At 35.0% G+C, this 17348-nt stretch overlaps 1 protein-coding gene across 5 annotated transcripts in view; it reads left to right on the top strand.

Moving 5' to 3' along the window:
• The window catches only part of CRYZL1 (crystallin zeta like 1), a 28134-nt gene that overhangs the window by 5101 nt on the left and 5685 nt on the right, over nt 1–17348 (top strand). For all 5 annotated transcript variants that reach the window (XM_010981019.3, XM_010981018.3, XM_010981020.3 and 2 more), the window contains 7 exons: nt 2492–2563; nt 4189–4266; nt 6368–6440; nt 7791–7835; nt 9050–9118; nt 14428–14561; nt 15682–15793. In XM_010981019.3, coding sequence (XP_010979321.1) covers nt 2498–2563; nt 4189–4266; nt 6368–6440; nt 7791–7835; nt 9050–9118; nt 14428–14561; nt 15682–15793 — 577 coding nt within the window. In that variant the 5' untranslated portion in view covers nt 2492–2497. The remainder of the gene's footprint in view (nt 1–2491; nt 2564–4188; nt 4267–6367; nt 6441–7790; nt 7836–9049; nt 9119–14427; nt 14562–15681; nt 15794–17348) is intronic.

Below are 17348 nucleotides of genomic sequence, written 5' to 3'. Positions count from 1 at the left end.
GCAGTTGGCTTCCAATGTCTTTGAAATCGGGGTGCATACCGTCCATGTGACTGCTGATCTGGGGAGGCGTGCAATATGTTATCAGATGCAATGGGCAGAGAAAATAGTAGCTTCCAGAATTCAAAGGAGGATGCTTTGAGATCAAAGTGTTGATATGTAAATTATTCCATTTCTCAAAAAATGCAGCTCTAGTAGCTCCAGACTTAGTAGGAACAGAGATTTATTTATTTAATAATAATGGATATTGATTCTTCAAAGCAAGAGCTGGGAAAACCCACGAGTTAGTAAGTGAATAGAACAAGGTTTTGTTTGTTAGTATGTAACACTCGAAATCTAGAAGCTTGGAACAGATGGGGTAGATTGCGTGTCACTGGTGGGTGGTTTCAGAGAGGGAGTAGGACCTGAGCTTTTATTTACTTCACAGAATTTGTGGAGTAAGTACAGCATAGTCTCAGGGAGCAAGCAATGCCTGGAGCCCTGAGACAGTGGTGACCATATGGTGTGAAGTCATACTGGGTATGTGTTGGGAAAATGGAAGAATCAGGTAGACTTGGGACAATGCAAATGCATTTTAGACAGCCTTGACAGCTAGGCAGAAGAGGTTAGATTTATGTCAAAGGGAATTGCATAGCTGCTGTTCTATGCTTAGGTTCCTCCCTTCTCCCCTACCACCCCAACAAACACATTGATTTACACACGTGCGCGCACACACACACACACACACAAAGACCTTCCGTAACGAAAGGGCTAGACTTAATTTAATTATATGACCTGACTCACTCTGTTTTTACATACTTAATGTTGATACGTGCTACATACATAATTTCCATATATGTCTTGAATGTATATTCATTTCTGTTAGTTTTAGCAGTTTGATTATCACATTCCAGAAAGTAGCAACCATTGCTGAACTGCTTAGTAAAAACCCTCTATACAGATCCGTTAGATCCACTAAGATTCAGCTTGCAGGGCCAGCTTCATGAGCACGGGACCTATACAGTCACACTGGACCTCACAGTCAGTAGGGACTTGTGCTTGGTTTAATGCTCGCCTGTCACCGTCTTGAAATGTTAATTTCTGGACAAGGTTCCCCACATTTTCATCTCACAGTGAGCCCTGCAAATTACGTTGCTAGTTCTGTCAACAGGCACTTAATAATTACCAATCCTAAACTAAAGGATGTAAGATTCTAGTTTTAAGCGATATATCTAATGTTACCAGCTCAATAGAAAACCGTTAAATATAATGGTTAAGAGAAATGACTTTGGAGTTGGCCACACCTGGTTTGTCCTAGCTCTGGCCAAACTGGTGCCATGAGACCCTAGATATGTGCCTTAGCCTCTGTAAGACAGTTTCCTCATCCATAAAATAAATTCAATAATAATACTTTCACCAAAAAGTATTTACAAGGATGTTCTTAGCAGGATAATTTGTAAAAGCCTCAAACAGGAAACAATCAAATGTCTGTCTTTAATGGAATGGATAAATAGTAATTTATCCATGCAGTGAAATACTATTTAACAATGAGATTGGATGAACTACAACTGCAGACAGCAACACAGGTGAAACTCACAAACATAATACTGAAAGGAAGAAGTCAGACATAGAGGAGTATGAGTTCATTTACATAAAGTCAAAAACAGAACTAATGTGCTGTTAAAACTCAGGACATTGAGTATCCTTAGGAGTAGCTAGAAGGGCAACAAGGGAGCATCTGGATTTCTAGTGATGTGTTTCCTGCTGTGACATGGCCATGTTCACTTTGTAAAATTCAGCAGCTATACACTTGTCAATAGTGTACTTTTCTTTGTATATTTTATACTTCTACAAAATTTATATTAAAAAATTACCTTGCCATACAATTACTATGAAGATTAAAGAAACAACTGTGGAATCCTTAGAGATGCGTCAAGAAATCCAAAGAATACAGATTTAAATATTTCCTTTAAATGGCTTATAAACTGATACAGATGAATTAGGGGCGCAATTTCAATGAGCGTCTTGACTGTCCACTTTTTCCTTTTTTAATGGAGGTACTGGAGATTGAACCCAGGACCTCAGGCATGCTAAGCATGCATTCTTCCACTAAGCTATATTTCCCCTCCTAACTTTTTCCTTTTTAATAATCCTTTTTAGGTCTTTGAAAGCCCTTTAAATGATACCTTTGGTTATTAAAATGAGCTCTTTTACCTGTGTAAGTTTTTTTCAAGTGTATCTAATAATTTTTATTGAATAGTAGAGTGAAATTAAGCACATGCTCACCTCTGTGTGAAAGGTTAACTGTCCTGGGCCCATTCTCAGGTGTGTACCACAGATTGTTGCATATTCTCTTGTTTGATCACTTTCAAGAACCATTACCTAAGTTTAAGACTACGTTTATAGTTATCATTATCCTTTACCAGCACTGTTTTTCAATTTTTACTTTCATTTGATCTGAAAGACATTTGATGGTTAGTTTATTTCATGTTTATTTTTTCTTTCTTGTTTTTAGGTGACTATGAAAGGCTTATATTTTCAACAGAGTTCTACAAGTGAAGAAATAACATTTGTATTCCAAGAAAGGGTAAGAAAAATTGTTTAATCATTAAATCAAACAAGATAGTGCATTTTCCTTATGTGATAGACCCAGTTTTAAATGGCCTGTTTCAAGTTATTTTGAGTGGAACTAAATGAGTGAAAATTATTTAAATGAAGCTCTATAAATTTCTTACCTTTAGTCTTATTTAAAAACAGTGGTCCATATTGTAGTATAAATGTATTTTTAAAAAACTTGCTACTGAAGAGTTTTTAGTTCCTCAGGGTAGTGGTATAAAAGATATTAGGAAAACAGAATAACTTCAGTAGCCTTTACATATTGCAAAATTAACCCAGTTTATTCTGAATACCACAATAAAGTGAGTTTTCACACTGTAGCCATATTTCAGAAAATACTTTCTCTCATATTATGAAATAAAAGAGATAGAAAAGCATTGTTTTCCAAACTAACTTCTGAGCTTTGCAAAGTAACCTCATTCACTAAGCTTTAAATGATTTCTAGTTTTTCACCACTTTAAGCATAGATAGTGGAATTTTCATATATTGGTGATTGGTTTGAAAGGTTGTGGCAGGCCAAAATCATTCCACTGTAAATTTAGGGATGAAAACTAAGTGCAATATGTATTTCGTAGTGTATGTATATTTCATAGTAGTAATTAAAATTTCTGGATCATGAACACAATCCAGTTTTTCTGTGTTATCTTTGAACAACTCCAAAGTCATTTAGGTTAGGAGTCTAAATCTCAGACAGCTTGGCTTCTACCATTGGTCAGGATGAAGCTCTAAGAGGTTTGATTGGCTCCTAGGAAGAATCATTGCCAGGTTCACACAATCATGAGTTAAAATCCACAAGTTTGTCGATATATTGAATATCTTCATATTATCACCCAATATTATCACATCTGAGATTTAAAAAAGGATATCCCAAAATATTGTGTTCATGTCAGATAAAGCACAGTGATCCCTTTGATAGGACACAAGAGGCACCATGCAAGTAGCTCTTCTAGCCAACTTTTGATCGAATATTTGAACATATCAGGGATTGAAAAGAGCGTTTTAACTATTGGTGTCATTGGTGGATGACATTGAACACTTGAGTTTGAAATATCTTTGCCTTTGAAGTTCTATCTAGCTGTGGAATATGAGGAGTATCAAGTCCCATTAAGTTTGTATTTTGACCTCAGAGTCCCATGGGGCATGCTAAAATGTCCAAGAGATGTCAAATAAAGATTAGCAAATGACACTAAGAACTTTATTCATAGAATTAAGGAAGTTCCAAAATCAGTATATTTTATATATTATGTGTATGTGTGTTTAAGACTATCCCTCTGTGAAGTTTTGATGCTTTGAGACTATTTAAATAGATTATGTTTTTTCGTTGTTTTCCTATATTCGTTGCCGACATATATATCCATGTCAGTGTCTTAAGTACATTTTCAAAATAGGTGCCCTAACTAAGGCTGTTTAAAGATTTTACCACAGCATTCTCTATATTCTTTTTGATTGTATACTATAGGATACTTGCTTGTAGCTTTTTCATTTAGGTGTAAGATTGGGAGTCTGTTTGATTTTGTTCAGTTATGTATAAAAATGTTTGCAACATAAAAGCCTTTTCTCAAAGGAGTATGAATTGTTTTTATCATTTGATTCTAGGAAAATCTTCCTGTTACAGAGGATAACTATGTGAAACTTAAAGTTAAAGCTTGTGCTCTCAGCCCAATAAATACAAAGGTATTGATGCTTTTATTTTTGTCAAAAGTCAAATGAGTTTTGTAGTATATTTAGTGTATAAAAATTAATAATAACTTTCTGAGTGCCAAGAAATTACCATTCTTAAAAGAATAGAACAACCAGGAAAAAAATTTAATGTTCATTTGTATATTTCCGTATTAAGGTAAATCATTAGTCTAACTGAAGTCATGTATTTTTATATTATCATATGCAAATATTTTATAAAATTCTTTACATTGTGAAAAGCTAAGAATTTATAATTACTAAGGCCTATAATCAGGGAAGAAAAACAATTTAAATATAGTAAAAATGGAAACTAGAAACATATCAATTAATTTAACTATCTAGTCTACAGGTATTTCTAGTTAATATCTTTAGTTTTGATTATATACTATAGGATATAATTATTATTCTTCTCATTTCCCTTTCTCTCTCTTTCTCCTACACCACCTCACACCATTCCATAGTAATCTTCCATTACTGACCGTGAAATACATAGAAAGTCTTCAAATGGTAAATAAAGTATGGTTAAATGTGCCATGATGGATAGAGCAGGTCCATTTACTCAGTTTTCTAAAGATGAATACTATAGTTTTTTTGGACTCTTAACTTACTGAATTATAATGTCACCATAATTTCTAGGAATATAAGTTTTCATCAGTAAAGTCACATTTAGGGAAACTACAGGACAAGAGTATAGGCTTCCATTGGGCAATTCTGTAACAGGAGCATGACTTGAGAAGTAAATTAGTGAGATGCCCTGAAGGCCTTTCACCAGGAATACTCTACTCTTCCTTTTCTGCAGGGTTCTGTGTTCAGCCCTTCCAAGATATTCTTTTTAAAACTACAAAAAAATCCATTAAAATCCTAGTCTAGGAAATTAATCTTCATGTCTAATAGAAAAAAATGGTGGTGGAGAGGGGCATAGCTCAAGTGGTAGAGCACATACTTTGCATGCATGAGGTCCTGGGTTCAATCCCCGGTACCTCCTCTAAAAATAAATAAACCTAATTACCTCCCCCCCAAAATAAAAAGAAAAATTAAGTAATATAATAATTAATAAATAAAATATTTTAAAAAAAGAAAAATGGTAAATTATTATAAAATCAGTTTGATGAAATCTTGCACAACTATTGATGATAATGGTAAGTGAAGGAGGCATGGTGCAATTGCTGTAACCATAATTTTAGCTCTGTAAAAGTGTGCATAAAAAAAAGAAATTCTGTACAACATCCATTATTTCTGTAAGAATGTTATATGAGCATCTTAGGGTAAGTATAAAGTTCCACACTGAGAAATAGACTTTTCTGGCAATCAAGTACATGTAAGAGATCAAAGAATTGAAAAATAAAAGAAATATTCAAGAGAATTATTTCAATTTCTTTTTACTTACTGTTCATAAAATATTAATATGCCTACAAATATGTTCAGAATCTTTAGTATTATAAAATTATAATAACTTTTATACTTTTAGAAAAATGTAAAGGGAACTTAAACTACAGACTTACCTACGTACACCCTGTCACTTTAAAAATCAAGTACTTAATTTTGTTAGAATCTAACAAAATACTAATCTCTTCAAAATAATTTATCCTTTAAAAGAAGAGACTCCAATCTGAAATTATGTGGCAGTTTCCCTATATATATCCATCACTTCTTCCCACCTGCTCCCTAACCCAGGACCGGTGAGAAACACTCAAAATTTTAAAAGGAGTGGAAATGGAGCACCTTTATGTCCTCTCCAAACTCCCCTCACCCCACCCAAATGAGATGACTGCTACAAAGTGTTTAGCCAACTGAGAATTGTTTTGACTATTATTTCCTTTCATGTTTGGCAGAATAAAGATGATGAAGTATATTAATCATGATTTGAATGATAAACTCATACCTGAGTCCTGCATATCAACTAATTCCTCAGCAAACTCAGTTTCCTACTCTATAGAGGAACCTATTTTGTGAAGTTACTTGCTTTGTCTTGATGCCAAAAATGGGTCATACTTGTTTTTTCTGTGGTTTAATTTTTTGCTCTTGCTTTCCTCATGTATGTAAAGAGGGTAGGATTTATTCTTGACAATAAATTCAAGCCTTTGTCATTACTTAGCTTATGGCAGAAATGAAGATGGAGAAGGATTTCTTTCCTGTTGGGAGGGAAGTTGCTGGAATTGTGTTAGAAGGTAAGTTTACAAATACAAATATCTGTATTTATTTTCTAAGATAAAAGAAATTAATTGGTAGCTAATTGGTTTACTGACATAAAATTGTACACGCTTCTTCAAATATAAAAGTTAATTATACAGTAGTGTTTTCCCTTTTTAGTTAAAAAGAAAAATAGAACTTAATTGGTATTTTATAATCGAAGAACTTACTACAGTTTAGTAAGTATTTAAAGATTATATATTTAAATCCATTGAATAGAATGACGAGTATTGTCCTTTTCATGATGTTTACAGACCAGCATAAATTACTTGTGTAAGTTGGCTTTGGGCCAAATTTTCTATAATAGTAACTACATTTACATTACATTTTTAAAGTTTACCTAAAATTGAGTATTGAGTAAAAGGTAAGGAGTTCACTCATCTGAAAATGGGTTCTGGGGAGAAATAACCAGTAAGATTTTATGATTGTCTTAAAGAAAAATTTCAGTAAATTTTGGTTTTAACATGCAGAAGAATAAACCTGAGTACTTGAAATAATTTGTTTCTGAATAAACATACTGTTCATATTCGCTGCTAGTATAGTTCATGATCTATCAGCTTATAGTTGCTCTTTCTGCATATATTATCATGTGGTTAAACTATTTGAATTTTACCTGTAATTTTAACCTGTACTATACTTGTTATTCTTTCTCAGTGTAATCTTCTAACATAGCTAAATCATAATTTCATTCCCTCTCCTTTCTTCTGCTGAACTCATAGGAGAATAAAAATAAGAATTATAATAGCCAGAAGATGATCAATCAATCATTCACTCATTAATTTATTCATTTATCATACTATTCATTTATTCATTTAATAAGCACTTGCTCAGTGCTTGGGATATGAAGATAAATGAGACAAAGTCCCTGCCCTCCAAGAGCTCACAACCTGAAGGAAACACAAATACACATGTATGAGCAGATTATTCTGAAAGCTCCAAGGAGAGGTGCCCAACCAGCCAGAAGAAACAGGAGAGGCTTCTTGGAGTAAGTTAGACAGTAAGGGGTGAGCAGGGGGAGAATCATACTCAGCAGAGAAGATGCCATGAATAATGTGACATATAGAAGAATTATGGAGTTTGGTGTTGCTGGAACAAAGTTAAGTTCTGGGCAGGAGTTGTAGGCAGGATTCTTGGCAGCAGAAAAACATTTTGTCAAGAAAATTCTCCTTCAGATGTAGCAGAATAAAAAATATTGAACAAAAAAATGTCCTAGAAGTTCATGACCTTTTCTGAGTTAGCGACTTTTTATCAACCCATGGCTTTTAAAGTTTAATAGATTATATTGAATAACCTCATAGTACTAATTATACATTTTCTCCCCTCTTTAGTTGGAAGCAAAGTATCATTCTTTCAACCAGATGATGAAGTAGTTGGTAAGTTATAGGTCATAGTCCCGTTTCCATTCCTCTATTTTACTATTGTCTCTTCTTTTTTCTATACAATTGTTGATGCTTATTGTGACTTTGCTTTATACACAAATACTTTTCTGAGTTTGGGATTTTCTTAAATATCCATTGATGAAGAGAATTGGGAATTTGACCTCAATAGCAGAATATTTAAAACTTTTCAGTATTTGGCTATAGATATGGCAGAAAGATGACCGCCATTGTTACTCTCCGTGGTGCAGCCCCTCTCAAACAGGACCCCAGGCTATAGCTAGACCGAAGACTCCAGAGAAAAGCCAAGTCACAGGTCATCTGCTTGAAGACTACCCACTGACTTGGCCATGTAGAAGCTTCACTCTCCACACCCGACTTGAATCATACAGAGCTTCTCCCTCACTACCCTTGTAAAACTAGAACTTCACTGAAAACATTTAATATATTGCTTTTTTTTTCATATCCATAGTTAATACCATTTTTCAAATACATATATTTATGCTTGTATCCTAGACATTCACACAAATATAAAGTATGACTTTAGTAGTAGTCTTTAAAATCACCATTTCTCTGTAGAAAATGTTCATGGTAAACCTTGTAAACTTAGAAAATATATAGCTTTACAGCATGCCTGAAGCTGTTAAGAATAAATTTGTAGGAAAGTTTTCATCAGCTTTTACAGAACTGCCTTTGACTCAGGTATTTTCTTTAAAATTTATTGTCCATCTTACGTTTTTTTATCTGCCCAAGAAGTCAGTGACATTGTACTATTTGAGATTATTTTTGTAAGAGACCAAAGGTAAAATCAGACTAGCACAGGGGAAAATGGGATTTTATTGGAAGCATACTGAGATTATATCCTGGAAAGATAAGTGTGCATCAAAGGCAGGTTTAATGAGGAACCCAGGTGCCCCCAAGACTCTGACGTGACTCTGTACATCAGCCATCGTCTTTACCATTACTCAGAGGTGAAAGAAGAGAAGGAAAGAGACAGAGGTAGTATAGATATTATGGTGTTCATGTCAGAAAGTAGACTGTCCACTTCCCTTCCTTATTTCTGAAATCTCTCCCTTATCCACACTAGTAATTGCTGGAACCTTCTTCAAAATTCCATTGAGGAGAATTTAGACTAATGCTTACTGGCACCTCATTAGGAAGGAATTCATTTTCTGGATTGTTTCCCTTAAGTTTCTCATTTTAATTTTCAGGAATTTTACCCCTGGATTCTGAAGACCCCGGACTTTGTGAAGTTGTTCGCGTACATGAGCATTACTTAGGTACGTGAGGGTTCAGTCTTTTGGGAGTTCATGGAAGTCTTACCTAACAGATACATGTGGTTTTTAGTAACTGTGATTTCTTTGCATCTGCCGTGAGTGTACCTAATAAATAACTATAAGTAAATAATACTTCTAGCTTATATTTTGTATCTGTAAAATTCATTTTCAGACTAAACAGTGTATAGCCCTTTAAGTTTCCCTTACATTGCTTATATAAGAGGTTTGTTCTATGAGGGAGAGGTAATTAGGTTTCTTTATTGATTTCCGCTTGGAGGAGCTACTGGGGATTGAACCTCTGACCTCTTGGGCGCTGAGCATGCGCTCTACCACTTGAACTATACCCTTCCTGCAGTAAGAGGTTTGAAAAGCAAATTTCCCTTGGCTCTGAAACTATATCCCTAATCAGATTTTTTTAAATTCTTATTCTTGGTTATTAACTGAAATTTTTAAATGTATAAAATCTAGACAGTACATATAAAGTCGAGTCAGGAAAGACTCAAGAACAGTTATTCTTGGTTTCTGTTGCTAGTATCTTTTGACCAGTGTTCTATTAACTTAAATGTTAATTAAAATTTTTTCTTACAACAATTTACTTCTTGAGTATGTAAATTAAAATGGGTAAATAGATACACACACACACTTCATGAAACCATAGTAAAAAGATGCTACATTTCCTTAGTAATCAGGGAAAAGCAAATTAAAACCACTTAGAGATACCATTAAGCATCCGTGAGACTGACAGAGTTACAAAGTTTGACAAGGATGTGGAGCAAAAGAATCTTTTATGCACTTGGAGTGTAAATTGGTACAAAGGCATTAGACAATAATTTAGCATGATCTAATAAAGGGAGTGATGTATTAACACCTCAGACCTAGTAATTCCACTTTTACTCCTGTGCCCCAGAAAAGCTTGAAGTGCACTAGTAGACGTGCTCAAGAGTTCATAGTAGCATGGTTTGCAACTGTGGAATAAAAATGGGAACAGCCCACATGTTCATCACCGGGAAGATGCATAGCTAAAGATATTTCTAATTCAACTCATCCATGAAAATGAATAAATAACAGCCAAACATACCAAGACGGATGAACCTCACAAACTGCTGAGTGAAATAAACAAGTTGCAGAAGAATGCAAACAGTGTGATACCATTTACTTCTGTAAAGTTCAGAAACATACGCAATTTAATTAAGCATATCTTATTTAAGGATAGAGATGAAAAGTCATGTGGAGGTTACCTTTGTGGGGGAGGAAAGAGAATGTGACCAGAGTAGATCCACAGAACTCGGGGCTCTGGTGGCACTGCCAGTCGGCTGTTCCTTATGGTGGGATTCATGTTATTGTTTGTATCTGATCTACAGACCAACATATTCTTTTGTGTTCTTGAACTGTTTCATTAAGATTTTTCCTAAGTTTCTTCCTGAATGATATAATTGTTAATCAAACCATATGGGGCCAGTTTGGATTTTGGACTATTGAAAATAGTAAATGTATACATTTGAGTTCATACAGTAACTCGAACTTGAGTGAAATCTTTGGCATTTCTGAAATTATAAATTGTAAGTAATTTATATTTAAATTAATGACATTTACTATGTCTAAAATTTCCAAGCAATACTATATTGTTTCATTAAAAGTTAATTTTAAAAGGCAGTTTTCCAGAAACCTGAGGCCTTTGCTAATCTTTATATTAAGCTACATAGATAAGGAGCCAAGTATGTCTTCCTTTGAAAGATAAAGCTCACTTTCAGATACCATGCAGTGAAGATCTCTGATCCATGACTATTTTGATATAATGCAGTTTGAAAACTGAGGACCGTCACCATCTCCTTTATGAGAAACTATACTATTTTTAATTCTAGAATTTCCTCGGGCCATTATTGCCCCTGTTCTTTTGAAACCTTGTAAATACGGAGTCAAACAAAACTTTTGGTTTGGATTCCTAGGTTGAGTTTTGACAAAGTAAACTAAATTGTTACAGAAGGTTAACTACTAAAAAAATAAACAAATAATTAAGGTCCATGTATTTAGGCATTGCTGAATACTGGAGAATTGTAAGATGGTCTAGAAGGAGAAAAGTAAATTGAAACACCAGAATTTTCTAGCTATTGTTACGGAAATGACAGGCCAGCCAAGAAACAAGCACCACTCGGAGGGTTGGAGTACTCAGATGTATTACGCCAGTGGGCTCAGAGGGGCTTCTGCTCCAAAGCTCTGAGCACCTCCAAGACGTGCGCATGAGGTTTTATAGGATAAAGTACAAGCTTGGGGTATTTGGCCAATAGGCATGGAACAGCTTTAGCAGCATTATCATCACAAAGGTGGAGGCGGGGAGGCAGCAAACCAACATTCCAAAGCCAGATATGTATCTTTGAAAACCCAGCTGGCTAGCAAAAAAACATGAACAGCAAACCAACACTAATTAACTTAGATTTACAAGTTAGTCCAGCAGAACTCAGATCAGTATTCCGATACTGAGATTTGTGAGTTATCTTGTTAGCACAGCCTGGCTTTTCCTTCACACTATAAAGTTTAAACTAAGACAAGGGAATCACACAAATGACCTTTTATTTTCCTACAAATCAGGTGGATTATAGTCCAAAAATCCACCAGCATATACAGAGAACAAAATTCTAGATATTTCTTGAGAATAAAACATAACAAAATATTTCTTTAAAAGAAGTACTTTAAAATGACCACTAACTGTGTGTGACCTTTAGGCAAGACCCAGAGACATGTAATTTGTCTATAAACAAGGATGCCAAACTAGATAACCTCTGATCTCTGCTGTAACTACAACATTCTGTAAAAGAGGAAATAATTTCAGTATGTTCCCTGAAGATTTGCAGGGGGAAATAATTCAGTTTACCACAGCTCTATTTTAGTTCCTATTAAATATTCCTTGATGATACTTTTAAATAAAAGCTCACAACTTAGTCACCTTCAAGTGAGCGTTCTTTCACCAAACCAAAGAACTAGGCTCCAGACGACTCCCAAAGATTAATCTTGTTGCAGAATATTGAGGATAGCGTGAAGAAGTTCAGTAATTCTTTCAGCTCTTTTGTGCTTTCAGTTCTCAAGCCATCTGTCAAACGTAAAAATAACTCTATTTTTGATTCAAAATTTGGCACACCCTTTCACCATTATTCCTTTGGACCTGAGGTACAAAGAATTAAAATTGTAATTCTTGAGCTCTGACATGCTATTATTATTGATACATGCATGGCTCTCTTTTAATTATTTTCTTAGTTTTCATAACATAATAAACACTTGTAGACGACCTAACAAAAAAGCAAGACCTCAGAGTTAAGCCACATCTAACCCTGCAATTTTAAAGCCTCTGGAATCCTAAATGTAGTTTTATTTCTCTTAGCATTTTTTTAAGCACTGTATTTTTGATTTCTTAATGAAAATATAGGTAGTCCCAATTCTTATGATGGAAGGTGTTCCCAAAAAAATCCATATAAATAAATTGTACATAGGTTGAGTAGGCGCTGTTACAGTAGATGAGCTTTAGAGTCAGACTTTCAAACTTGTTGGCTCTGTGGCCTCAGACAAATTAACTACCCCGAATTCCATTTCATAGTCAGTAGAATTGGGGAAATAGCCTTCATAAAGAGTTTGGTAAGGAATAAAGTACTGTGTGTGGTATCACCTGGTGCTTCGTATGTTTTACTGTTTTAATGCCTTGCTTGTCTGTCTGGACATTTTCATCATGTGCTTGGATGCTCAGTTTGCCCACTAGATGGCACTAGTTAATTGGTAAATGCAGTGCTGACTGTGCTAACCCATTTGAATCTATTGCCATTAGAGGAAAAACACTTCTGGTAAAGACTATGAAAACTGTTGTAAACTTTTATTGTAGGTAAAATGCAGAAAGACTGCTTGTACTGTGAAAAACAGCACATTCAGTGTACAACATAAAAGCAAAACAAAAAATAAACATTAAGGAGCAGCTTAATGGTCAGATAATATAGAGTTAATATAGTTTAAACTATATTAGGAGTTTGCATTTTGTTCCAAGTGCCCTGGAAAGCCATTGATGAATTTTAAGCAGAGAAGTATTAGGATGTTATTTATGTTTTTAAAGGTCATTCTGACACTTCTGTTTTTTCAAAGACACCTCTAAAGAGACTGAAAAGCCATAAAGTTGAAAATAACATTTATAACACATAAACAAGCAAATGACTCATCTAAAATATATTAAGAATTCCTATAAATCAACAAGAAAAAGACAATAACAATAGAAAAATTGATGAAACACTTGAACAGGCACTTCCCAAAAGGAATTCTAGGTGGCCAATAAACACGGAAAGGTACTCAACTTAATTAATAATCAGGGGGAAATAAATTAAAATCACAGTAAGAAACCCTTACACACCCGTATAATGGGAAAATAATGTGTAGTAAAACCAGGGTTGACAAAGATGTTCACAGCAACAGCTGTGGGAGAATAAATTCATTTAGCCACTTTGGAAATCTGCAGTAAAGTCAAAGAATATATCCTGAGGCTGGATTTCTATTCCTCAGTAAATATCCTAGAGAAAACCTGTGTACCAGTGGAACAGTAACTTTTATACAAGAGCATTCTTAGCTAAGAATGCTTAACTGCCAAGAATGGGGGGAAAACACAAATGTTTCTCACTGGAGAGTGGCTAACCATCCATTGTATTAAATTAGATGTTGCCATAAAACAACAAAAATGAAAGCACTATAGCCACATGTATAAAAAGGATGTGTCTTAAAAAACAATGCAGAGCAAAAAAAAAAAAAAGATAGAAAAGAATGTGTATGGTACAGTTCCATTTAGATCAGTTTTAGAAACCAGCAAAATAAAATTATATTGTTTAGGAATGGATACTTGAGTTATTAAATATGAAGGCAAGTAAGAAATTGAGTTAGAATGGTAGTGAGCTTTGACATCAGTTATCTCTCAGTTAAAAAAAAACCTGGTGGGAGAGGCAAGGCTGTGGGGTGAGGGCTGTGTTCTCTCTCTTAACCAGGATAGTGGTTACTTGTGTATTTGCTTTACCTTTATTCATCTACCCTACTTTGTTTCATGGACTTTTCTCCATGTTTTACTCTTAACAGTAAAACGTTTTAAAAATGCATCTACACACTGGCTTCTATGTTGAGAGTGGATTATGCGTGGGCAAGAATGGAAGCAGAGAAACTGAAATGTAGGTGAAAGATAATGAGAGCAGAGGTTTGGACCAGGGCCATGGTGGGGGCGGAGATGGAGGGAAATAGATCCAGGAGGCAGGGCTAATGGGACCTGCTAAAGGATTGTTTCCTCTTGTTCTTTGTAATAGTTCACAAACCAGAAAAAGTTACATGGACAGAAGCCGCTGGAACCGTTCGGGATGGAGTACGAGCCTATACAGCTCTGCATTATCTTTCTCATCTCTCTACTGGAAAATCGGTGCTGATAATGGACGGAGCAAGTGTAGGTGCTAATAGTTTTGTCAAGAAACAGACCAACATACAGTAAACTTAGGGAATTCAGAAATGGGCCATCCATTTGCTAGTATAATTCATTGCCAGTTAGCTTATTCACTGATACCTTTACCAAACTCCCATTTTCTAAAATACTCAGCTTATATCAATAGAAGATGAAAGTCGGCATTAGTGTGTTTAGTTTCTTATTAATTTAAATCTGCTAGAACATTAAAAACAAAAAAGCAGAGAAGCCATTTTTATTCATGCCTTTTACATAAAGCCTGAACTAGCTCATAGTCTTTGAAGCCGTACCACAGAACTCCCTGCCAATTTTGTATCATGTCCCTCATACTTACTCTTATGTGAATAAAGTGTTACATTTATAGACAATCACACAAGATCAAAACTGTGCTAATTTAAACATATTACAGGTATCATCAAAATATACCTTAAAAGAAAATACATGAAAGTATAATATTATAATCAAAAAATGTTACAAAACTTGGGGTGAATTTATAGTTTTATTTTCTAATCTGGCTATTGATAAAAATGCTTTTTCCTACTTTGTAGCAAAAAGAAAAATAAACATCCACAAAGGAAAAAAAATACTTTTTCCCCTACTTTTCTTTGAAAAAAAGGCAGAACTGTCTTGAGCATTGGCTTCAGCCTTATGTCCAACATTAGGATAGTAGTGTTTCCCTGAACTTAGCCAAAAGGTCAGCAAAAGGATGAAACTTTTGAAGTGCTTTGGTCTTCAAAGAGTGGTTGCTGGACTTGCATATATATTATGTAATTAGCTTCGATCATTATGCTGACAGGCTCTTAAAGGCCCATCTTTCTCTTTCCAAGGCCGTGTTCTGAACTTGGCCCTCGTTCTTGAAATTATGTGCTGTGGTCAGACTGGCTGAGAGCATGTATCACAGCTTTTTCACCACTGCTCCTAAGGAAGAAAGTCAATCAAATGTTTCCCCTACCAAACCGGTCTATATTTTTTTCTTTTTCTATTAGACACCATTTAAAAATATACTGAAATAGCACTAGACTACTATATTTCGTTAAATAACCTATAAAACAAATTAGATACAGCCTCTGCCCTATAAATGCATCGTGTATTTGTTTCCTCACAGGCATTTGGTACAATAGCTATTCAGTTAGCACACCATAGAGGAGCCAAAGTGATTTCAACAGCATGCAGCCTTGAAGATAAGCAGTGTCTTGAAAGATTTAGGCCTTCCATAGGTGGGTAATAGTACTCAAAACAGACTTCAAAATGTGAAATTTTGAAGGGGTATCACCTTAAAAACCACACTTGTTAAAAAACAAACTGCAAAATGCCAAATGCAAGTTATTTTTTAAATGCAGGTATTATCTGTGCCAAGTCCAGATTTGCTTAAGCAATAGTTTTGTTTTTTAAACCTCTATTTTTCTGTGTTTTTTCTTCTTTTCCCCAGTATTATGAACTTAACCAAAATGAATTAGGTGAACTTTGACACAGTTTAGAAACACCTGGTGCTTCTTTGGTTTTAGTCAGTAAATCAAAATATTTTTGCATCACTTTCTCTTTGTATGTTTCTCACCCTCTTTTACCCAGTGATACACCTCTGAAGTTGTCTGCTTCCTGTGGTACGCTAGGAAAGGAGATGAGCCACTTACACAGAAACTCAGGGCAGATACAGTTTATGATAAACAGGATGTATTGGAGGCTGGGGAGGTCTTGAAAAAATTGAGCTTATCTGAACAGCAATGAATATGGAAGGGAGATAGAAAACAGAGACTGAAAAAATGAAAAAGAAGAGGAGACAGACAGGAATGGAATTTAATAGAGTGCAGTTAACAGAATTAACATTGGAGTTTACCAGATGAAGAGAAAAGAAGATGAGCAGTGTAAGTGAAGGCAGGGAAGAAAGAAAGAAAGGGTCATTGAGTGTTAATATGGGTGGTATCTCCCTAAATCCCTCACAAGCCTGTGTCAACTCATTAGGAGGCAGCATCTCAGAGAATTTAATTAGCTTGTCCAAGAATATACAACTAGAAGGAGGCCTGGAATGGGATGTGAATGCAGGCCTGTCTAACTGTAAAGCCTGTGTTATTTCCATGGTTACATTATGCTTCTGGCAGAGATTACCAAGAAATGGAAAGGAGGTTAAAGCAGGGGCTGGAGAAAGGAGGAAAATAAGAAAAAAAGGAAAAAGAGATTGAAATGGAATGGAGAGGAGGAAAAAAAAAAAGCATTGCCCTTCATAGCTGCTACAGTCCCCTTTCTCTTGTGTCCTCCCTACCCCCGCCTCCGCCCCTGAGTCTCTGATCCCTACTCAGCTACACCTCAAATCTGAGCAGCTCTGAGAGGAAGTCTCTTTAATGAAAAAGCGCTAAAAGATACAAAAATGAAATAAAGACATGTGTCTTTGTTTGCTAATTCAAATTCTGAAATTTTTGAATTCTCTCATTGGCTTATTCTGTTAATGTAATACTTTAAAGCAGTCAGTTAAAATAGTTTAATTTTCACTAAATCTGCTTAAAATAATCCTGGGAGTTTTTGTTTGTTTTACTTTCAGGATTTTGTTTTGTTTTGTTTTAGGGGGGCAAGTGGTGGGGAGTGAGTATATGGGTTGGGATTTCTATGACTGAGAAAGGATAAAACGGCCTCTGGTAGAGAAGTACCATATCACATAAATGTGTTTTTGTACTTTTTAGCTTTCAACTCTATTAAATACTAAATTGCTTAACCTTTCAACTCCAGTTCTTAAAATAGTACCTCTGTGGTTTAGAGATCCTCAGTTCTGGCTAGATATCC

This window comes from Camelus dromedarius, chromosome 2, assembly GCF_036321535.1.
Source record: "Camelus dromedarius isolate mCamDro1 chromosome 2, mCamDro1.pat, whole genome shotgun sequence".
NCBI classification, from domain to species: domain Eukaryota; kingdom Metazoa; phylum Chordata; class Mammalia; order Artiodactyla; family Camelidae; genus Camelus; species Camelus dromedarius.
This window is presented reverse-complemented; position numbering and strand designations above follow the sequence as displayed.